The 23093-nt window shown below is 53.2% G+C and overlaps 3 protein-coding genes across 6 annotated transcripts; 1 reads left to right on the forward strand and 2 right to left on the reverse strand.

The window, feature by feature from the left end:
- Positions 1-612: 612 nt before the first annotated feature.
- Positions 613-5729, reverse strand: ZNF576 (zinc finger protein 576). Of its 3 annotated transcripts, none has more exons than XM_040252619.1 (3): positions 5476-5682; positions 4752-4852; positions 613-3127 (listed from the first exon to the last, which is right to left on the reverse strand). In XM_040252619.1, exons 2-3 carry the CDS (start codon positions 4834-4836, stop codon positions 2700-2702), a joined length of 513 nt encoding a protein of 170 aa, XP_040108553.1. In that variant the 5' UTR covers positions 4837-4852; positions 5476-5682; the 3' UTR covers positions 613-2699. The 3 variants fall into 3 exon arrangements, 2 of the variants coding, with proteins under 2 accessions (XP_040108553.1, XP_040108552.1); XM_040252618.1 differs by having other exon boundaries at positions 5222-5682; XR_005723224.1 differs by lacking the exon at positions 613-3127 and adding an exon at positions 3134-3876 and having other exon boundaries at positions 4752-5729.
- Positions 5730-5748: 19 nt separating this feature from the next.
- On the forward strand, positions 5749-13487 carry IRGQ (immunity related GTPase Q). 2 transcript variants are annotated; one of them, XM_040252563.1, is made up of 3 exons: positions 5749-5853; positions 6313-6844; positions 8193-13487. In XM_040252563.1, the coding sequence occupies exons 1-3, from the start codon at positions 5844-5846 to the stop codon at positions 9529-9531; spliced, it is 1881 nt and encodes a 626-aa protein (XP_040108497.1). In that variant the 5' UTR covers positions 5749-5843; the 3' UTR covers positions 9532-13487. The 2 variants fall into 2 exon arrangements, with proteins under 2 accessions (XP_040108497.1, XP_040108498.1); XM_040252564.1 differs by having other exon boundaries at positions 5752-6001.
- A 3332-nt stretch (positions 13488-16819) lies between these two features.
- Positions 16820-20941, reverse strand: LOC120872346 (phospholipase A2 inhibitor and Ly6/PLAUR domain-containing protein-like). Its single transcript, XM_040252634.1, has 5 exons — positions 20774-20941; positions 19333-19449; positions 17782-17934; positions 17248-17391; positions 16820-17057 (listed from the first exon to the last, which is right to left on the reverse strand). Exons 1-5 carry the CDS (start codon positions 20841-20843, stop codon positions 16909-16911), a joined length of 633 nt encoding a protein of 210 aa, XP_040108568.1. The 5' UTR covers positions 20844-20941; the 3' UTR covers positions 16820-16908.
- Between the last annotated feature and the right edge of the window lie 2152 nt (positions 20942-23093).

Consider the following 23093-nt stretch of genomic DNA (forward strand, 5'->3'; position numbering starts at 1 on the left):
GTCTTATGGGATGAAGTTAAGGAAGCCAGCTCTCCAGGGAGTCTGGGAAGTACACTTGCCAAAAGCCCAGGCTGACAGAACAGTGTGGAAGGGTGGGCTGAGGCTGACAGCGAAGTAAGCCAGTAGACAGTCAAGGAGTTCTTTTTTGAGCCGCCGTGGTAAGCGCTATCCTAGGTGCTGAGGATGAAGCTGTGAGGAAGATGCAACACTCACCCTCAGGAGCTCGGATTCCAGAGGAAGGACACAGGTGATGATATAAACACAGGGGTGACAGTTCCAAGTGCGCTGGGAAGAAACTGAATCAGGGTAAGGATTGGAGGTGCTGTTGTAGCCAAGGAGGACCTCTCTGAGGTGGCAGGCATTGAGACCTGAGTGACGAGGCAGCCTGGCAAAGTTCTGGGTAAGACGAAGCAGAGAGTGCAGAGGCTCCAACGCAGATGTCAGCCTGGCCAGTGTGGCTAGAGGGTAGGGAAGACGACAGCTCCATCCCTGGAGCTGAGACTGCTCTGGGGGCGGGGGCCTCGGCACTGTTGGGTTTTGCGGTCCTGGTTAAGGTCTTTCAATGTTACTTACAGGATGCCACTGGAGGGTGAGTCTGTTTCTTTTTTTTTCCCCTAAACTACTACTCTTAGACCTGAGCATGCAGGCATTTTGCCCCAGGTCTGCATCTCAGAAAGTCGTCTTTTTTTTTTTTTTTAATATTTATTTGGCTGTGCTGGGTCTTAGCTGCAGCATGTGGGATCTAGTTCCACAATCAGAGATCAAACCCAGGCTCCCTGCATTGGGAGCATAGTCTTAGCCACTGGACCACCAGGGAAGTCCCCCATTGGAGGGTTTTGAATGAGTGATGTAAGCGGATTTCTATATACACAAGGAGTAGTTTGTAGTAAAGAGACTGGGAGGTTGCGGGGGTGGGGAGCAGTAATAACAGGAGAACCTGCCTCCTTCTGTCTCCTTGCCCTGCCACCATGGGGTCCCCTCTCCTGGTCCAAGATGGCTGGAGACCATGTCCACATTCCAGGTGGGAAGGTGGAAGAAAAGTAGGTTCCCTTCTGAAGCCTGAAGATTCTACCCAGGAATTTAGTCAGAACTGTATCATATGGCCACATCTAGCTGCAAGGAAATGTGGGAGATGCTGTCTTTGTAGCCGGCATGTGCCTAGCTAAAAACTGGGAGATGGCTCAGTCTCTGTGGGCTTTCAAAATATCCCTCAGTTCAAACAGAGTCTGTGATTACTTTGTGCAAAGCACTGACCATTGTCTCCGGGCAGAGCAGGTAATGTGAGGGAGTAACACTGGCCCAGTGGAACTCAGCCCAGAATGGGACCTTTTCAGAGCTGAAAATAGGATCTTAATGGAATATCTCCCAGTGCTGGCTAAATACAACAGGAAACAGAAGGTATCTCTGTTTGACTCCAAACCAGTTCCCCTACAGGGCCAGCTCTGCCCTGAGCACCCCACCGAACCACCCCCCACCCCCCCCACCCCCCTCCCCCGTGCCCTTCTGTTCTCTGGGAATTCCTGCTCAAAAGCAGAGTTCTGTGTTTAGACAGTTTAACGTGGACCTTTTGTTTTTTAATCTTTTGGCTGCATTGTGAGGCATGTGGGATCTTGGTTCCCCAACCAGGGATTAAAAACCCATGTCCCCTGCATTGAAAGTGCAGAGTCTTAACCAGTGGGCTGCCAGGGAAGTCCCACGGATCTTTTGTTTTTAGATACTATTTCTGTTAGTTTATTCATGCCATGTCACCTACACATAATAGAAAATAATCCATGACCAGAATGGTACATAAAATTACTTAAATAAACAGTAAGTCATCCGGAGAAGGCAATGGCACCCCACCCCAGTATTCTCGCCTGGAAAATCCCGTGGATGGAGGAGCTTGGTAGGCTGCAGTCCACGGGGTCGCTAAGAGTTAGACACGACTGAGCGACTTCATTTTCACTTTTCACTTTCATGCACTGGAGAAGGAAATGGCGACCCACTCCAGTGTTCTTGCCTGGAGAATCCCAAGAACTGGGGCACCTGGTGGGCTGCCGTCTACAAGGTCGCACAGAGTCAGACACGACTGAAGTGACTTAGCAGCAGCAGCATCTAGGGAGAAGGGGGGCAGAGCTGTCCAATGCCGTGGCCCCTCCTTGGGTGGGAAAGACTGGCAGGGGGGTGGGAAGAGACACTAGCTCAGATTGCACCCCCCACACGACTCAGTACAGACTCTGACTTTGCTGTCCCAGCCCCAAAGGCCCAAGTCACTCCGTGTGTGGGACCTGTGCCGTGGTGGCATTACAGGTGGGCAACGCCTCACTTTCCCTGCCCCCAGTCAGGCCCAAATCCAGTCACTCGGGCTCCTACAGCCCCACGGCACCCATCTGGGATGAATCAAAGGTGGTTACACAATCTGCAGCTAGTTGCAGTTTCAAACTATTTAATTGGGGATGAGGGAGATCCCAATAACAGTTTTCCCTCTTTCCTGTTAATTTTTTTTAAAAATATATCTCATTATTGTCTGATTTGACTGTTTCCCTGAAGGCTTTTGTGTCCTCCAAAGACTGAAGCTCCAAATGAGCATCTTCTGGGTCCTGTTTCTCAGGAGTCCTTTGCCTTTCCCGGGAGGAAAGTCCAGGGCTCCCATCCCATATCAGACGTGCATCCCACCAGCCACAGAGCTCCCATGGCCCTGGGGCGGGCGTAAGCTACTCTCAGAGCTCCCCCCGCGCATGCCGGATGTAGTGTTGGTGCAGCCCTGCTTCCTGGGCAAAGTCCTGACCACACTCGGTGCAGGCAAAGGGGCCAGGAAGGGTGTGGGCCTCGTGTGCCTGGCGATGCCGCCTCAGAGAAGCAGCCTGCCCGAAGGTCTTGCCACAGTCGGGACAGGGGAAGGTAGGCGGTGTGGTGATGGGTGCAGCCGGCTGGGAGGGCCTGGCCACTGGACCGTGGCCGCGCTGGTGGGTGATCAGGGCTTTGGAGGAGGGGAAGGATCGGGCGCAGGTGAAGCAGATGAAGAGGACCCCCTGCAGCTTCTGGGCCACGAAGTCCGCTGGGTGCTCCCGCTTCATGTGGCGCTCCTGGAACTTGGAATCGGCGAAGGTGATGAGGCAGCGGGTGCACTCCAGGGCCCCCAGGTGGCCTGAGGACATGGGGGAGAGGTTGGGAGAGGCCAGCAGGTGTGGTGAGGGCCTCTCCCAGCCCCAGATCATGCCGACAACCAGCATGCAGGACTTGACTTGCTCTGTGCCAGGTGCTATGCCAGGCCTGGACGGCAGACTTACTGGACCTACTTTGTGAATGAGCAGACCGGGGCCGCAAAAGCTGAGGCAACTTGCTGACTGTCATGAGGCTAGGAAGTGAAATGGTGGAGTCAGGACTGGAACCCAGGCAGTCTGCCCTTCTGACAGAGCTGTATGATTAGGGCACAGCCTCTGGAGCCAGACTGCCTGGAACTGACTTCCCCTGGCAAATGAAAACAGTGTTTTCATCTGGAAAATGGGGTAATCACTATATTAGTATCCACCTCATATGGTTGTTGGAAGGAATAAATGAATGAACTTATAGTGTTTAGAACGGTGCTACACAATGGTTTGCAATAATTATTGTTGAGAAAGAAGAAACCCCACAGCCAGGGCCTGGCCTGGCACAGCTAGGCCTTGGCATTCTCCTGGTGAGCATAAACAATTCCACAGAACACTGTCAAACAAGGCCGTGCTGTGACTGGGGCAAAATCAAGACCACGCCATGATGCTGTTCTGAACACAGACAAAACGTGAACATTGTCTGGGCCCTGAGAAATGGCCAGACAGCCCCCTGTGCTGGCTTACGTGAGGGCCTGCTGCTGCTTGGCCAGGCAGAGCTGGAGCGTTCCCTTGTTCCTCCCTACTCCTAGGTCAGATTTATTAAGTGAGCAGCCATCTAAGAGCCCTTGCTTCCTGGCAGCCTCTATCCAGAGTAAAACCCCTTTCTTGAACCCTTCCCCAGTGCACCTACCACAAGTCCAGATCCTATAACAAGTCCTTTCTTATGAGATGCCCCACAGTGTGTGTGCTTCCTCAGCACAAAGAGCAATAAGCCCAATTTGCTCAACTCCACGTGTGTTCCTGGTGGTCTCCGGCTAGAAAGCACTGACACTGGCTTTCACTGTTGTAAACACTTAACTCTCTTTGCCTCAGTTCCCTCACTTCATATGACAGTGATAATTATCAATTTCATAGAGTCTGTTAGGAGGACAGACTGAGACAACAAGTGTTAAAATCTTATAATGCATCTAACACGTAATTAGCATTCAGTAGAAGCTGTTGCTGTTCTGTGTCAAATTGGCTATCTTCATTAACATTAAGCTTTCTCCGTTTCTGCCGCTAATCCGCATACCAGCCAGCCCTGTGAGGTGAGGAATGGCTACCCCTTTTGACAGACAGGGAAACTGAGGTCCAAGGCGCACTGAAAGTCCAGGGCAGGGTTGGGACTGGGGCTCACTGCTCTTCCCAGTCATTTCTCCAACCCCAAGCCTCTCTGGATGCCACTCTTTGTCTCTTGACGTCCATCCCTTTCATATTTATGTGGACAGAGCAGGGAGCTCTGCTCCTGTTACCTCTGAGGGTAACAAGGGTCGGGGTCCTGAGAGGGCAGCTCAGGGACCATTAACAGCTCCTTCCTAACGAGTAAGTCCCCACAATGCTTTGAACACACTGAGATGCTATAGAAGTCCTTTTAGCATCACAGCTCCTGCAACCCACCCTCCTCTGGTCAACAGTACTCACAGATGTCACCTCCCGGACTTCGGGAACTTCTCTCCTTGGACGAATCCTGCTGCTCCATGGTCTGTTTGGAGTGCCGGTCCTCCATGGTGACTGGGACCCCTCTGGTCAAGAGAGGAGCACGCATGGCAGAACAGTAAATCAAGTGAAGTCGCTTATCTATAGCCAAATTTAGAGGGCCCGCTAATTCTGTGATCTTTGACAGGCTTACTTTGCCCGTCTTTGACTTCCATGAGATAACATCTCTTTGAATTCTAACCTAACAGCTCTCACTAGAGAATTCAACTTTCCAAAAGATTAAACTCCTCAGCTCTGTGACTTCTCTTAGCGCATTCTCACTTGCGTGAGACCTCTGACCTATGCCTGCTACATCAAACTAACTCCCTGAACACAGAGCTAGGGACCCCTGATCTTTGGACACCAGCCTCATCCCCTTCTCTTCCACCTGTCTTGAGGCAGGTAGTGGTACCCACGCTTTAGCCCGCCTCCTCCCGAGAGACATCTTTCTCTGACATCCCGAAACTCATTCCATCCTGAGACCCCGCTTCCCACGCGCGCTTTCAGCCGTTGTGACCCGCTGCCCCCAAGCACTGCCCTCGGCTCCCTCCCGAGGCCAGTAGCCTAGGTTTCTGCTTTTCTCCAAGACAGCAGAGGGGCTGCCTTTCGTTGCGCCTGTCAGTTGCTCGTCACAGCGCCGTCACCCGAAGGGAAACAGGGTAGGGCCCACCAAGTCTCAAAGTCCCGAGGCTTTCCTCGGCCTTTCGCCTGATGAGCCTTTCGAAGCCCGGATCTTGGACTGCCATCCGACTGCAATGATGCAGTCCCACCAATTCGGTTCTCAAAATAACGCGAGGGGTCCTTCCCTGCACTGGGGTGCGTAATGATGACGTTGCACGCAACGCTCGCCTGACCGACCGGTGCTTACTGCGCAAGCGTGTTAGGCGTTTCTGGCGCGCACGCGCTTTGGCTCTCTCATTGTTCTAGGACCTGCGACCGCTGAGAGTGAGCTAGCGCCTATCCGTCGTTCTGCGCAAGCGCCGCACAGGACTGTCTCCCAGAGGTTACGCTTTCAAAACACACCTCCTCCTAAAGGGAATGACGTCAGGTTAGAACCCCTGGAAAGCGTCTGGACGTCCCCGAATCCCGGCGCTCTAGCCTCTTAGGCCTCCGTCCCCGGACCCCAGAGCGGGGGCTTCTCAGGGGCAGACCAGCTGCTACCAACTGCGCCGTCCCTTGTGCTGGCTGTTTGCTCGGTTGGTGATTTGGAAGGGAGGAATGAGGGGTTAAAAACATCTGTATCCCAGAGGGTGTTGGGAGCTGGAGGCCAATTTCAGAGTTTTTGAAGCGGAAAAGGAAAGCCATCCAGAAGGAGGGCGGACGGGACTCCCGGGTCCCTGGGGAATAGAGGCTGGGCGCCAGATTTCTGGCTGCCTGGGAGTGGTACCCGAGAACGAAAGAAAGGGACAGAATAATTGGCTGAAATGTGAGACCGGAGTAGGGAAGCTAGAAAAGAATAAGGTTGGGTGCTCCGTGACCCAGGTCTTCCTCTCTCCTTGCTTCCCAGCTATGCCTCCGCCGCGAGGTGACGTGACCGTCTTATTCCTGGGGCCTCCGGGCTCTGGAAAATCTGCGCTGATTGCAGCGCTGTGCGACAGAGATGTGGAGACGGTCGAGATCCCCGACGGCCGGCCGGATTCCGGGCTCCCCAGCCTGCGAGCTGCAGGCCCAGGCCTTTTCCTAGGCGAGCTGAGCTGCCCACCCGCAGAGCCGGGACCCTGGGCGGCGGAGGCCAACGTGCTGGTACTGGTGCTGCCAGGCCCCGAGGGCAGTGAGGAGCCCTTGGCCCCGGCCCTGGGGGAGGCAGCACGGGCCGCCCTGGCCCGAGGGACCCCGCTGCTGGCTGTGCGGAATCTCCGACCCGAGGAGTCACAGAATGAAGCGCAGGCCCGGGATCAGACCGCGGCCCTGCTGGACAGCGCCGGGTTGGGCGCCGCGGCTCTCTTCGTGCCACGGACCGACTGCCTCAGCACCGACGGCTGCGAGGAGCTGGAGCGCCTGCGAGCGGCGCTGCGGAGCCAGGCCGAGGCACTGCAGAGGTAAGTGCGGAGCTTCTGGGTGGGTGGAAGAGGCCTGGAGCTTTATTTACTCTATACCTCCACCCTAAGGTGCTCTTTGAAGTCAGCCCGCAGCAAGTTTGTGACCAACCTTCAAGAGATATCTGCTGAAAGCCCTGCTCCAGATCCTGCCCTTGAGTGCAGGTCGTCAGGTCCACGAGGCCCCACCTCAAGCTAGCGCTCTGTGCTTTTGTCATCTAGGCCCCATCCAAGGGTCGGTCAGCTGGAAGTCCCAGCCTGTCATCCAGCCTGCCCCTGCTAGCACTCTGAGGTCAAAAGTCCCGCTACCCTGCCAGAATTCTAGGAGGGGCCCGGACCTAAAGCCTAAACACTGCCCCCAAGCCAAGGTGTGAAGGAGGGCTTGCTCTCTGCATCCAAACTGGTGATCCCCATGAAATTTGTACCCGAAGACTCCACTCTCCAGTCTTTCCTCCTCACCGTCTGCTTGGTTCTCAAGGGATCGCAGTCTCCAGAGAGCCCACCCTCAGTGAGCTTTGTCGTTTAGGGGGCCCTCCCCCATTTCGTTTCTCTAATCCCCTCCCTCTTCTTTCTGTATCCACCTGCTGGCTATCTCCTGTCTCCCCCGACCCACCCCCCAAGCGGCCTTGCCTCCTTTTGTAGAGGTTGAAAGAGCCTCAGGGAGGGGCAGCAGCTCCAAGCCCACCACCCTTCTTTTTTCCTTAGCCCCACGCCCTTGCTAAGAACTATTAAATGAGGCTTCTCCCCTTATTGGACTTTACACTCCTGCTAACATCTCTGCTCAAGAAAGAGCCCTTTGTTGACCTTGCCCACCTAGAGCATTTAATCCACAATTTTCATTTAGTCCCTCAATTCATTCGAGATTCTTTAGCCCTAAGGCTCACTCTCTGTGAGTTTTGCCCCACCCAGCATGGCCTTTTCTTAATCCTGCAAGTCCTTTGGAAAGCCCAGCTCCCAAAGAGTGTAATTTAGCCGGTTCCCCATTTTCAGCTCTGTTGGAAGCCAGATTTCAATCCAGCAGTCCCTCCCTTGCTTTAGGCAATGATGGAGACCTGGGTTCGGTCCCGGAGTCGGAAAATCCCCTGGAGAAGGAAATGGCAACCCACTCCAGTATTCTTGCCTGGAAAATTCCATGGACGAAGGAGCCTGGTAGGCTACAGTCCATGGAATGGCAAAGAGTCTGACACGACCGAGCCACTTTCCTTCCTAGCCTCCGTGCTGTAAATCTGGCCCCTCCCTTTCTTGCTTCAAACTCGACCTTGTCATTTTAGCCTGGTCCGATCCCCTAGGCTAGCTCTCCAGCCTGGAGCCCCTCTTCTGCCCTTGACCCTATCCCTCCCTATCCCCGCAGGCTCCTTCCACCAGCTCAGGATGGCTTCGAGGTGTTGGGCGCTGCGGAGTTGGAGGCTGTGCGGGAGGCCTTTGAGACTGGGGGCCTGGAGGCGGCTCTGTCGTGGGTTCGGGCCGGCCTGGAGCGACTGGGCAGCGCACGCCTGGACCTGGCCGTGGCCGGTAGGGCTAACATGGGCCTTGTGTTGGACGTGCTCCTCGGGTTAGATCCTGAAGATCCGGCTGCAGTGCCTGCTGCAGCGCCTGCAGGGCCCACGCCCTACCCGGCCCCAGAGCGCCCCAACGTGGTGCTCTGGAGCGTGCCTCTGGGCTCCGCGGACCCCACCGTCGCCCCGTACCCGACCACCCACTACGACGCTCTCATCCTCGTCACCCCTGGGGCCCCCACTGAGAAGGACTGGGCCCAGGTCCGGCCCTTGGTGCTCCCGGATACACCACTGGTCTGCGTGCGAACAGACGGCGAGGGCGAGGACCCAGAGTCTCTGGAAGAAGAGGAAAAGGCAGAGAAGTCTGACAGCGAGAGCTTAGAGAACCCAGACGGAGAGGGGTTTGAGACTGCCCGCAGTGATGGAAAGCAGAACCGCGGCCCCGGATTGCAAAAGGGAGGCAGTGGGGAAGGTTCAGAGGAAGCAGGCACGGAGAGTTTGCAGCCAGTGGGCGTCAGCGCGAAGAAATCCGGCAGCGGGGACTCAGAGCGCGCGGCTGCTCTGAGCCCCGAAGACGAAACGTGGGAGGTGTTAGAGGAGGCGCCGCCGCCGGTGTTCCCGCTGCGGCCGGGCGGGCTGCCGGGGCTGTGCGAGTGGCTGCGGCGCGCGCTCCCCGCGGCCCAGGCCGGGGCGCTGCTGCTCGCGCTGCCGCCCGCGTCTCCCCGCGCTGCCCGGACCAAGGCTGCTGCGCTGCGGGCCGGGGCATGGCGGCCGGCCCTGCTGGCCAGCCTGGCGGCAGCGGCGGCCCCAGTCCCAGGGCTGGGCTGGGCGTGCGACGTGGCGCTCCTGCGGGGTCAGCTAGCGGAGTGGCGGCGGGCGCTGGGGCTGGAACCCACGGCACTGGCCCGACGCGAGCGCGCGCTGGGCCTGGCGCCGGGGGAACTGGCCAAGCGGACACGCTTCCCGGGCCCGGTGACGCGAGCCGAAGTGGAAGCGAGGCTGGGCTCGTGGGCGGGCGAGGGCACCGCCGGGGGCGCGGCGCTGGGCGCGCTCTCCTTCCTGTGGCCGGCAGGCGGCGCTGCGGCCACTGGGGGCCTGGGCTACCGAGCGGCGCACGGCGTCCTGCTGCAGGCGCTGGACGAGATGAGTGCGGACGCCGAGGCAGTGCTGGCGCTGCAGGTGCCAGCTCAGTGAGAGCTGGGCTGAGGGCCGGGGCTTCCGGGTGTGCCCAGGGTCCCAGCTGCCTGGCTCTGCCAGGGCCGGAGGACTCAAGACCCGGTGAGAGGGAGAGGGCTCTGGGTCCAGACTCTAGCATGGGATGTCTGGGCCTGAGAGATCACAGAGCGTAGGGTCCGCCAGTCAGAATCCTGAGTGCTTGAAGGGAATGAGGGCTCTGACTAGGGCCTGGCGTGGGTGACGTCTGGTCACCAGGATTCCTGGGTCGTGATGGGAAATAGAGTTCTGGGGACGGGAGTCCTGATTTCTCTGGGTGCCATCAGACTATGGAACTCCTCAAGGGAGTTGAGGGTTTGGACTCCTCGAAGGGGGCTATCTTGGTTTCTCAAGAGTAGAAACTAGATCCAATAGGTGTCTAGTCCCCCTGCGGAGGAGGAGGTGGATGCCCTGATTGCTGATGAAGGTGGTCTCCTTCACACTAGGGATTCTGACATGGAGAGGGGTGGTCTGGGTTCCCCAGGGAGCTGAAATCCTTGGGCTTCTGAGCCACAAAGGAATATAAGGTCTAGGTTTCCGGGGGTGGGGGAAGGACGGTTCTCTGGACTCTCAGAACACCTGGCTTCCCAGAGGGCTGAGGTCTTTGCTTTCTAATTCATGGGTGGTGGAAGGTATCCATGTAGAGGAGGGAACCGGGTGCTGTGTGAGAGAGCTGGAGACCCTGTGGTCCCTCTTGGGAAACGGAGGGGTGTGATATTTGCCCCTCCAGAAGCCTGGGGGCACAGATTTCTTTCCCTGCTGTTGTGGGGAGGATGGTACCACAAAACACGAGAGGAAGCAAGAGTGTTCTGGGCATGGTTGGGCTGGGGAGTAGCCAGAGACCAGGAATGAGGCTTTCTGACTGTGGAAGGGCAGGAACCCATCCCTCAGAGGGAACTCCCCAGAATCCCTAATGGATTTGGATACTGGTGGCTGCCTTCCTCTGAGTTTGACTGGAGGGGGATGTGACTGACCCCATTTTCTTGGTGCTGGGCAGTTTTGGGGCTCTCTGGGGACTCTGTCCCTCTCTCCCTTAGGGGTTTCTATTGTTCTTGGGTCTTGGTGTCTTCTGTCATTAAACCTGAACTGTTTCTGGCCTTGCTATTTTGTATACCCGCTTTTTGGGAAATGCAGCCGTACTGCTGGACTAATCCAAACACTTCGTGTGGCTGCCTCACGTGTCCCCAAGAGAGACACAGAGAAGGCCACAGTGAGCCAGGCGCTCACAGAACAGCCGGGCAGGTGTTCCAGCCCATGGGAATGTGTCACAGGGAGGCAAAGGCAGAAACCACAGTGCCTGGGATGTTCTAGGCTGCCAGCTACCAGTAGAGGAGAAGCAACAGGTCACAGAACTCTTTAATGCCAAAAAGAGAGAGAATGGGGCGGTGAGGGGGGCGATCTGCAGCTGAGAGGCCATCCAGCAGAATCTCTGTTATGTTAGATGGGGAAAGCAAAGCACAGAGAGGGCAGGCTCTAGGCCCAACAGCACACAGCAAGTTTCCTCCGTGCCTCTTTTCATTTCCTGCCCCCTCTCATCCTCATCTTCCTTCTGATGCTTGAGTGGGTCACCTGGGGTGATGACTCAGGACCTTTATAGTTTCCGTTATTTCTCCCCAGAATGCTGTGCTCCCAGATCTACTTGCCAATCAGATCTCAGCACAAATGTCCCCTCAAGAGGGACCTTTCCTGACCATTGTAACTGAAGTAGCTCACACCTCACTCTTATTATTCATCTCCACTGAGTTGTTGTTTTTTTTCTTTTCCTTGCAGCAATTATGATTTTAGAAAATTATTTATTTACCTGTGTATTGGCTGTTATCCCCGTGCGGTACCCTCAGCCCCTCAAATAGTGCCTGACATACAGAAGGTGCTTAGTAAATATTTAATTCATTAATCAGTGGCAGAACTAGGGCTGGGATTTAGGTCGTCAGCCTCTTGCCCCAAGACAGGGAAAAGGTGGGAGATGGAGGAGAAACAAGCATCTCCTAGGAGAGGAGACACCTGTCGGAGGTCAGGAGGCTAGCACGGCTTTGCCACGTCACTCTGGGTGACTTGAGCCAGTCAGTGCCTATTGTTCTCACTGTGAAATGAAAGGACCGGAGAACAAGCATAAACACTTTCGAGACCCTGTTTCCTTTGACAGCTGAAGACAAGGGTAACCGGTCTGAGGGGCAGGTAGCTAAGGGCTGGTACCCCCAGGTCTAATTAGAATTCCCACCACTGGCAGAGTTTGTCCCATCAAAGTTGAGATAGCCCAGGTAGGGGAAAGCACTTCGCACTCTACTGAATGGCTCCAGGCATTGTCCTCAAAGCTCTTTCGGCCTCAGGAAAATGTTCCTCATCCATCTCCATGATACCCAGCACAACACTGTCTCCCCACCTCAACTGTGGTTCAAGCCTGTGCATCAAGCCAGCCTGCCACGGGCAGAAACAGGAACACACAGAGCAGCTAGTCCAGTAGAAACAGAACATCAGCCACATGTTTCGTCACTCAGTTGTGTCTGACTCTGCAACCCCAGGGACTGCGGGCAACCAGGCCCCTCTGTCCATGGAATTTTCCAGACAAGAATACTGGAGTGGGTTGCCATTTCCTTCTCCAGGGATCTTTCTGACCCAGGGATTGAACCTGCGTCTCATGCATTGGCAGGTAGGTTCTTGGCCCCTAAGCCACCTGGGAAGCTCATGAGCCACACAGGTAGCTTCATATATTCTAGTAGCCATATTGAAAAAGGAAGAGGGAACAGATACAGATGACACCAATTCTAACATCTCACGTCAATATATCCAAAATATTATTTCAACATGTAATCAACATAGGAAAGAACTTTTTTACGCTCTGTCTTTGAAATCTGGTGTGTATTTCTGTAGCACATCTCAATTCAGATGATGAATTTTCATCAGAAATACTCGACCTCTATTTAGATTTCATGAAACTCACGTTTGAAGAAGTCGATTCCTATACCCACGCTGTCCCAGTGATGTTGAATAGTTTTCCAATAATGAAGATGAGAAGCATTTTCTAAATGAGAAGTAAGTTGCAGGTAAACTTTTCCCCCATTGCACCACAAACATGGTGAGTAGACAGAGCACTGGAGAAAAAAAACAACCTTAGTATCACCAGGAATTCTGTCTGCATTGCCCTAGGGCCATACAGCCCTTTGCATAAGGGTGGCCTTTTGCAAGTGAGTCACCAAGTGGAATCTACTGCAGGGTTGTCCTGAGCATTCCACGTAAACGTTTGTACCCCGTTCTCTCTTGTGTACAGTGATAGACTCCTGGAAGCCCTCAAACATTAATCTCATCCCCGTGCCTTTGCTCAGGGTGCCCACCTCTCTGACACCATCTCTAACTTGGCCCTGTCTGACATCTCTATGCTATGCTTCTCTGCCCTCCTGCCAAGGGGACTCCTGCCTGAGATCAACTCAGAAAGCAAGACCCAGTTTTGTTTCCTTGTGTCACGGTTCCTTGTGGAGTGTGCTGATTGTGTTTAAGTAGTTGTGTTTCGGCACCCTTGGGGGTCAACGACTGTCTTTTGGGAGTGGTTGCCTTTTAAATCATGACTTTTAAAGGGATTGAACTTTAGGCTCTGGAAGCAGGAAGCTGCCAGCGAGGCATCGGTCTCTGGATGCATCCAAACAGAAAAGACTGAAGACTCACTTGTGGAGCGACAACTGGCTGCCTTCGGAGTGAGTCTACATGGCACCTGCAGGCTGGAAGGTCCTTGAGGGCAGAAATTCTAGGAAACCTATGATGAATCTTGGTGTTGCCATCGCCAGAAGCAGAGGAGGAACAGAGCCTCATCAACTTAGATGAATTTCCTACTTGTCTGGACTATGATAGACTTGTGTCCATTGAGATGAGGAACCATGAAGCCAGGAGACTCAAGGGTGGGTTGACCTGTGGTGCTTTTTGGAGGAGTGAATAAAAAAGTAGAAATTCCATTGTGTGTGTGTTCATTGTGGGTTTAAGAGGAGGGGGAAGATGCTTGGGATTCTGACTGTCAGCTGGAAGCCTAGACTCTGGTGTCTGATGGAGGAGGGGTCCAATGGTGAGGCCTCCTGGGTGCCTGGAGAGGAGGGATGGTGGGGGTGTGTGCAGGATAGAATTCCCTGGGCTGCAGTCCAGTGACTTTAATAAGAGTTTTGCCACCCTGGAGGAGGTGGGGTGGCCTAATAATTGTTTAACCTTGGGGGCTGTGATAGTAAACTTCTTAGCTCTAGAACTAGTGTGGCCCATTAATGCCCCCAGTCTGTTCAGCATTTCTGCAGCCATGGCCTTGGGTAGACTCTTCTCATCCTGACTTTAGACCTGGTCTTTGGATCTGCTTGACTACTGGACTCACAGCAAACGTGATGCAAGCAGAGGCTTGATAAGTGCTCATGGACTGGGATGATCTCTCTTGCTGCCCTGGGGACCCCTGCCACCATGACCACATGGAGAAGTCCAGGCTAACCTGCAGAGTGATAGATAACATGTGGCCCAGCCAGCCAGGACACCCCGATTAGTGTCAGCCCTCTAAAAGAGAGCTGCCTAGCTGACGAGCAGCTGAACCATCCTCCAGCTGATCCTAGACCAAATTGCCAACCCATGGAATGCGGTAAATACAAGACAATTATTCTAGAGGCTTCTCTGGTGGTCCAGTGGTTAAGAATCTGCCTTGCAATGCAGAGGATTGAAATTCAATGCCTGGGGGGTAAGCAAGTTCCCAGATGCCACTGATCATCTGAGCCTGGGAGCTACAACTAGAGTGTCCATGTGCCACAAAAGGGATCCTGCCTGACTCTGTGCTGCCAGTGCAGGGGGCCCAGATTTGATTCCTGGTCAAGGAACTAGATCCTACATACCACAACTAAGAGTTCACATGCTACAGCTAACGGTCTCAAATACCATCACTAAAGACTCCACATGCCAGAACTAAGACCTGGTACACCCAAACAAATTTTCTTTAAAAAGTAAATTTACGTAAATAACCAAATAAAAAGTTTTCTTAAAAAAAAAAAAAAAAAAGAATCTGCCTTGCATTGCAGGGAATTCAAGTTCAATTCCTAGTGGGGGAGCTAAGATCCCACATGGTGCAGAGCAACTGAGCCTGTGAGCTGCAGCTACAGAGTCCATGCTCTGCAATGAAGATCCTGCAAGAGTCGATGGAGGCCTTGTGAGCTGCAACTAAGACCCGATACAACCAAGTAAATAAAACTATATAAATATGTTTATATAGGCAGTTACTCTAAGTGAGGTTTGGAGGGGCTTGTTATGTAGCAAAGGATGGATAACTGATAGAGGTGTATCCCCTCTCTCTGGAATGTGGTCTCTTTCTCCCTCTCAAGAGGACCTAGCGATTAAAATCTTAACCTCTGGTGATGTCCAATGTGATGTTCCTTCTCTGAAGCTCAGATGCTTCTGAAAACAGGGTTGAGAATAATAGTGCCTATCACAAGGAGTGGTTGTGAAGATAAAGTGGATCATTTTCAGTTCGTGACCCTAAGAGATCATGTTGGTTACGAAACTTGTCTGGCAGGGGTGGCGGTGGGGCCAAAGGGGGCCAGACTGCTCTTCTTCCGCCTCTCCCCCTGGGGTTCGCTAGGGCCATGGAAGGGGGAGCATCCTTCCCTACTCTACTGAGATTGGCTCTAAACCCTATGATTTACTTTATTCCATGGATGTTCGCATCCCCAACCTCCTCAGGGACCTTTGGTGCACTTGGGTTTTCTGCCCCTGTCATCTGCCACGAGAAGGACATGAGCCAGGGAGCCACAGATCCAGAAGACTGAAACCCATGGAGAAGAACTAGTCCGTCTCCCAGACTGGAGCGAAACACACCAGTTCATAACCTGCAACAGAGCCGCCCCACATACCTACAAACCATAGGAAGCAGAATGCATTTTGTTACAAGTCTCGGTTTGGGGACGGTTTGTTATACAACATTATCATAGCATTAACTGACTAATGTTCTTGTTCAGTCGTTCAGTTGTGTCCAACTCTTTGCATCACCGTGGACTGCAGCACTCCAGACATCCCTGTCCTTCACCATCTCCAGGAGCTTGCTCAACTCATGTCCTTTGAGTCATTGGTGCCATCAAACCATCTCATCCGCATTGTCCCTTTCTCTTCGTGCCTTCAATCTTTCCCAGCATCAGGGTCTTTTCTAGTGAGTCAGTTCTTTGCATCAGGTGACCAGTGTATTAGAACTTCAGCATCAGTCCTTCCATTGAATATTCAGGGTTTATTACCTTTAGGATTGACTGGTCTGATCTCCTTGCAGTCAAGAGACTCTGAAGAGATGTTTCCAATACCACACTCCAAAAGGATCAGTTCTTTGGTGCTCAGCACTCTTTGTGGTCCAACTCTCACATCCATACATGGCTACTGGAAAAACCATAGCTTTGACTGTATAGACCTTTGTCAGTAATACAACATTGTTGTTTTAAACCACTGAGTTTAGGGATTTCTTTGTTACCTTAGCATAATTCAGTCTATCCTGATAGATGCCAAGGTCTAGCACCTGCCAACTAATGCCTACTCAGCTATTAAGTAAGTAAGTGGCAGCTATTAGGACAGTAGCTATTTGGCCAGACACACTGTCTCTAGAACCAACACTGTCTTAAAGGTGCTAATGCCTCTGCTCATTCACTCAGTTGTGTTCAACTCTTTGTGACTCCATAGACTGTAGCCTGCCAGGCTCCTCTGTCCATGGGATTCTCCAGGCAAGAATGCTGGGGTTGCCATGCCCTCCTCCAGGGATCATCCCAACCCAGGGATTGAACCTGCCTCTCCTGCATTATTAGGCAGATTCTTTCCCATCTGAGCAACCAGGGGAGCCCCCTTTAAGGTGCTAGGCACTGCACTAAGTCATTTTTTAGTTTTCTTTCATTTGACCCTTCAAATATCTCTGTGAGGTTATAAATATTAATATCCAACACTTACAAACATGAAACAGAGGCAAAAAGAGGTTAACCAGGAGAGGTGATCATGCACTCTGGAGTCTGACCCTCCCAACTGTCTGACCAAAGGCAAGTGACACCACAATCCTTGCCTCAGTTTGTTCCTCTGTAAAATGGGTACCATACTTTGAACTTCACAGAGTTGTTGTGATTATGAAATGAGCTCTCTCATGGAAAACACTTAGCACAGGGACCCAGCAGGAAGTAATCCCTTAACAAAAGGTAGCATCTTCCCTCTCCTCATTCCAAAGAGGGGGTTCAACAGCGTTGAGACCCTTGCTTTTTGCATCCCATCTCCCTGAAATGCATCACATCACAAAGACTCAGGCTTGTTCTGTTGATTCGTTTAATTTATAGACACATGGGAAGCTAGAGCTGAGAAGGAATGGAGACCAAACACCACATGGGCCTCAGTTCTTCACTCAGCTTTGCCAGAAGCCTGGGGGCTTGGAAGACAGCTGATCTTCTTGATGGTCAACAAATGAGAGCCTGAGGGCACCAGGGTCCCAGGCTTGATGCGGCAGGTGTTCTCTGTAGCACATCCCTGGGAAGCAAATTTGATACCTGCTGGAGGGGATTTCAGACTAGAATCAGGATCTCCAATGCATCCCGCTCCCAATCCAGGGGTCATGCCCCAGCCACCTTCCTCCATTTCTCTGCAGCCACTTTCTCCCTAAGAATCTGGAATAATGAGGCTCCAGTTCTGGGGCCCTCTGGGAACCCTGTGCCCTCCTCCCAAAATCCAGGTGCCCCTCACCAGGGTGCATGAGGCCAGTCATGGTGACACAGTGGGTTTCTTCACCAAAACAGAGCACTTCCGCAGTCGGGGTGCATGTTTCCTTGAGGAAGGTGGAGCAGGAAGGACACCGAAGGCCATTCTTTGTCAGATTTCTCCTGAACGCTGGGGAAGAGGGTGGAGGGTAAGGTGCATGGGGACATTAAGTCCTTTCCAACTTCACAACCAGCATGGGGACACTGGTCGCTAACTGGCACTGAATTAAAAAAAAAAAAAAGTTTATTTGGTTGTGTTGGATCTTAATTGGAGCATGTGGAATCTAGTTCCCTGACCAGGGATCACACCCCTGCATAGGGAGCATGGAGGCTTAGTCAGTGGACCATCAGGGAAGTCCCTGGACACTGCAGTTTACAGGAGAAGAAACAAAGGCTCAGCGCCAGGAAGACGCTTGCCCCAGTGACAGCGCAGGTCAGTGACAGGTGCTCACAGCTGGCTCTGGCAGAGGGAAGGGTGGGCAGGGAGGTACTCCAGCCGTGGGGCTCAGCTGGGGCTTACCAGGCAGGGGGTCCTTGTTGCAGCCATCGCTCTGGCAGCAGCGCGTGGTAGACCCTATGTTGCTTTCAGGGCCATCATTGAAGGAGAGGAATCCTGAGTCACAATCGCTGGATGTCGTGCACCCCTTCTTGGAGCTCACTAAAACGTCGCCAACTGCAGGATGGAGGCAGGGGGAGGGCTCAGGGGCCCTGGTCTGGACCCGGGCCTCGGGGTGTCTCCCTACATTACAGCTTCCCCAGTCCACTGTGATCTAGAGAGGTCTCTTCCAGCTCCCAAAGGTCACACCCCCTTATCTGCCTGGGGCGTCGTCTGAACAGTTTATTAGGTAGCAACCCTTCCTCCCTCCGCCGCCAGCTGTGTTGGTCTCTCCTGAGTGGTCCCTTCAGCCCCACGTCACCCACTGCCATCCTCTAAGGGTCACACCTGGAGAGGTCTTTTCCAGGCCACCTATGACTACCCCCAGGCCTGTGTGAAATGGTCTCTTCCAGCCTTCGGCCCTCCCCTGACCCCTGGAATTCCCTGCACCAAATCCTAGGATGCAGCCCCCAGCCACCGCCCTGTAACACCCGTCCCCTTCTTCCAGGGTCACTGCCTAGACCTCCTACGGATGGTCCTTGCTGCCCTCCCTGGCTACTCTCAGGTCTTGCCTGCAGTGGCCTCCTCCAGCCTCCCTGGCCTCCCCCAGCCTCCCTGGCTTTCCCCTCCCCACCACAGGGTGGTCTCTCCCAGCACTAGGGTTTCTGCTCTTCACCCAACCTGCGTGGGTCTGTGGGTCCTCAGGGGTGTCTGATTCTGCAACCTCATGGACTCATTCCAGGGATTATCGGTCCCTACATATATCTCTCTCTATCCCAATATTGAGGCTTCCCAGGTAGTGCAGTGGTAAAGAAACAGACTGCCAATTCAGGAGACACAAGAAATGCTGGATCGATCCCTAGGTGGGAAGGATCCCTTGAGGAGGAAATGGTAAGTGACTGCAGTATTCCTGCCTGGAAAATCCTATGAACAGAGGCGCCTGGCGGTCTGCAGTACATGGGGTCACAAAGAGTCGGACACGATTGAGCTCACACCCAACTCAATCAACCCCAATATCTCCCTCTTTCTCCTGTCTGGAAACCTTTGGTCCAGCCCGTATCCCTAGCCGATTCCTGGCGCCCCCAGAGTCAACCTAATCACTTTTCTTGCAACTCACCCCAGTCTTCTCTACACCCAGCCCTACACCTTGCATATTAGATGCCCCCTCTCTGGATCTCCAGCTTCCCCCGCCCCCAGCATGTCCTTTCCTTTCCTAATCCCCTCTCGCCTAAGAAAGTCCCTATATCTGCCCCTCCCCGATCCTCTCTTTAGAGTCTCATTTTCAGAAATATTTGTTAACAGTGGTTTCTATCATTCCACCAGATTCTCCTTCCTCCACTCACCTTAAGATTGTCCTTACCTCTTTCCTGCCCGCTCATCACTCAAATGTTCCTCCCAGCAGCGCCTGGTGGTATCTGCTATCCTGAAGGCACTCCCCACCTCCCCAGGATCTGACGCTATCCCCTGCCCTCTTACCTCTGTGGGTCTCATACACGGCGGCCATACAGGTGTCCTCTTCGGGGGCGCAAAGTTGCATTGTTCCATGGCAAAAGGGACCGGGGCTTATACACACCCAGCAGTCTAGTGGGTGCCCTGCAGAAGAGAGCGGGGCTCTAGTCAAAGCTTGTGTGGTCTGTGGGTCACGACTTCCGAGTCCAGAGGGGCATGGGGTGGGGGGTCTGAAGGAAAAGGGATGCATGTCTCTCTAGTTATTAAGGGTGGGCTGCTGAACAGAAAATTTTCCTAAGCTCCTCCAGGGACACTGGGGTGCTGCCAGCAAAGCTGCTTCCAGGGGTAAACAGCAACCCCACCAGCGAGCAAGTTTACCTACTTACAAGGCTGGAGACTTTGGACACTAGGGTCTTCTGAGAAAGCTTGAGGACAGTGAAGGGTCCTGCTGAAGGTTTCCATGGAGTGTTTTTTGTTTTTTTTTTAATCTTTCTTTTCTTTTTTTTCCTATTTTTTGGCTATGCTGAATCTTCCTTGCTTCCCGGGGCTTTTCTCTAGTTGTAGTGAGTATGGTCTACTCTCTCGTTGCGGTGCCTGGGCTTCTCGTTTGGGGTGGCTCCTCCTGTTGCAGAGGACAGGCTCTAGAGCACGGGCTCAGTAGCTGTGGCGCAAGGGCTTAATTTGCCCAAGGCATGTGGAATTGTCCCGGACCAAGGATTGAACCCTGGACCAGGGATTGCACCCATGTCCCCCGCTTTGGCAGGCAGATTCTCAGCCACTGGACCACTGGGGAAGTCCTTCATGGACTTCCGCGAACCTTCAGGTCCAGCGGGTCCTTGGAGCCGGACCCTCTCCCTTGTGGGTGCCACACTTAAGTCTGATAGATAGTGGGCACTCAGGCAGGGGCACCTGAGGCTGGGATCTGCATCCCAGGTCAAGAAGGAAGATCAAGGACCAAGAGGGTAAGTGCATGGACTCCTTGGTCCTGAGAGAGGAGGCAGCTGGGGCCCAGACACAAGGAAAGTGGGTCCTGAGGAAGGTGCAGCTGCCTGAACTCCTGAATGTCAGGGAGGAGGACACCGGGGACCTGAACTGCTTAGAGTCCTGGGAGGAAGGAAATCTCTCGCCTTCACCTCATAGTTTTTCATATTAATGAAAAATAGTAATCATACTAATCATAGTCTCATCTGATTTTCTAGAATTCAGGTGTCTTATTTTGAGACCCTGCCTGGGATACAGGGAACAGAGCCCATCCAAACCCCTCATTTCTCAGAGATTTAAACCCACACGTCTTCTAGCTCTTCCTCCCTTGAGGACCCAGGCTTTCTCTCCTTTACCCTCAGCCTTCTCCATTAATTTCAATTCCCAGGACACCTCCTCTTTCCTTTCTCCCTCAAGGACTTGGCTGAATACTCGCTCATAGTCCTTGTTTTGAGGGTCCCAGGAGTCCAGAGCCCTAGTCACTTACCCAGACCCAGCAGGGTGCAGAGCAGCGCGGAAGCCAGCAGGGAGGTCTCAGGTTTCATGGAAGGCTTCATGATGGATGGATGAGTGACCCTGAAGTTCCAAGTCCCCAGCTCTTCTCATAGGAAGCTGAGAAGGGGCAAGTCTGGACCTACCTTAACCTTACCCCCAGGCTAAGCAATGATGTAAGACCTGGGGGTAGGTCTCTGCAGCTCTGAGTTGGCAAGGCAGAATCCGAATCCAAAAAGAACATGGGCATCTTGTAAACAACCCGTCCCCCAGGAGTCTCTGCTTCCAATCCTCTCTTCCATCAGGTCCCACCGCCCCCGCCCTCACCCCCTTTTTTTCTGACATGAAGCCCAAGATCAGAATCAGGTCATTTTGTTTCCTGTAGGGTAGAGCAGCTGCTAGGACTCAGATACCCCCTCCCCTCTCTCTTCCCAGGGAGGTGCCTAGCGTGGGTGAGACCCTACCTGGGAGCGCCCAGCAAGTCCAGGCTTGTTATGCGGGGGCATACTTGGTTCTTACTCCCTTTTCTGTGTTTGGGCTATCTCCAGCTCTGACACCACCCCAAGATGCACTTCTGGGTTACTGGGGGACTGAACAGAGGGGGCTTGTCATCAGACAGGAATAGGCATTATAGGAGAGAGATGCCCACAGGTCCCATTGGAAAACGGAGGCAAGGTTGGAAGCACTCAAGGCTGGGTGTGTGTCTAGTTTGGGCACATATTTTGTGTTTTACTGAGGTCCTTTATACTCTCTCTCTGCCTCAGGCATGATTTCAGAGATCAATGATTTCAGAGATCAGTGATTTCTGCCGCCCCCGCCCCCGTGTGTGTGTGTGTGTGTGTGGTGTGTGTATGTGTGTGTGTGTGTGTGTGTGTGGTGTGTGTGTGTGTGTGTGTATGAGTGGTGGGCGTGGGGAGGGTAGCTAGCCATGGAGGGGATCCTGTTGCGGTAGGCTCCCGGCTTCTCGCAAAACTCCACTCGTTTGCTGGCCTCTTGTTTTCCAGGCTTCAGTTGGGCCGGTGAGGACAGCGAATTTCTTCTGAGGACCAATCCTGCAGGCCGCGCGGGTTGCTAGGATAGCCTGGTGTGAAGGTTACCTGGAGGATGGGCTAATGAACGGCTTCGCCAGAGGGAAAAGCTCGTTGCTAGGGAAGTCAGGGCCTCACGCCTCTCTCAGTGGTGACGGAACCGGAACCGCAGGCGCGCCTGGGTTTGAAAGGGTCAAGCCTTGTGCGCTTGCGCAGTGAAGCCTGCGTGGGGCACACCCGCTATCTGTTGCCTTAACGGAGACCTTATTGCATCTTCTTGGTCAGGCGAAGCCACACGACGTTGACGGGCCAGAGATCATCCTCCGCCATGTGGTGTCCTGCAGTCGCCAGAACTCAGTGAGAGACTGGCTTTGGGGAGGGTGGAAGAAGTGAAGAAATTCGTGAGAGGACTCTCCGAGGACCTCAGAGCCTCTAAGGTGTTGAAAAATAATCCGTATCCGGGCTGCCAAGAAAAAAGTTTCACTGGGGGGTTTTAAGAACTGCAATTTGAGAGACACATATTCCCGTAAAACTGAAAGAGAGCTGGCAGAATGAGTCAGGGCTTTGAGGACAGAGGTCAGCAGGTTCTTAAAGTTGTGTGGTGGTGGTTTTTCAGTCGCTCAGTCGTGTCCGACTCTTTGAGACCCCATGGACTGCAGCACACTAGGCTTCCCCGTCTTTCACCATGTCCCGGAGCTTGCTCAGACTCATGTGCATTGAGTCAGTGATGTCATTAACCATCTCGTCCTCTGTCTTCCCCTTCTCCTGCCTTCAATCTTTCCGAGCATTGGTGTCTTTTCTAATGAGTTGGGTCTTCGCATCAGGTGGCCAAAGTATTGGAGCGTCAGCATCAGTCCTTCCAATGAATATTCAGATTTGATTTCCTTGAGGATTGATTGGTTTGATCTCCTTGCAGTCCAAGGGACTCTGAAGAGTCTAACACCACAGTTCAAAACCATCAATTCTTCGGTGTTCAGTTTTCTTTATGGTCCAACTCTCACATCCATACCTAACTACTGGGAAAACCATAGCTTTGACTATACAGACCTTCATTGGGAAAGTAATATCTCTACTTTTTAATACACTGTGTAGGTTTCTCATAGCTTTTCTTCCAAGGAGCAAGTGTGTTTTAATTTCATGACTGCAGTCACCCCAGGAAAATAAAGTCTGTCACTGTTTCCATTGTTTCCCCATCTATTTGCCATGAAGTAATGGGACCAAATGCCATGATCTTCATTTTTTGAATGTTAAATTTAAGCCAGCTTTTTCACTCTCCTTTTTAACTTT

This window comes from Oryx dammah, unplaced genomic scaffold, assembly GCF_014754425.2.
Source record: "Oryx dammah isolate SB20612 unplaced genomic scaffold, SCBI_Odam_1.1 HiC_scaffold_13, whole genome shotgun sequence".
In the NCBI taxonomy this organism is placed as follows: Eukaryota; Metazoa; Chordata; class Mammalia; order Artiodactyla; family Bovidae; genus Oryx; species Oryx dammah.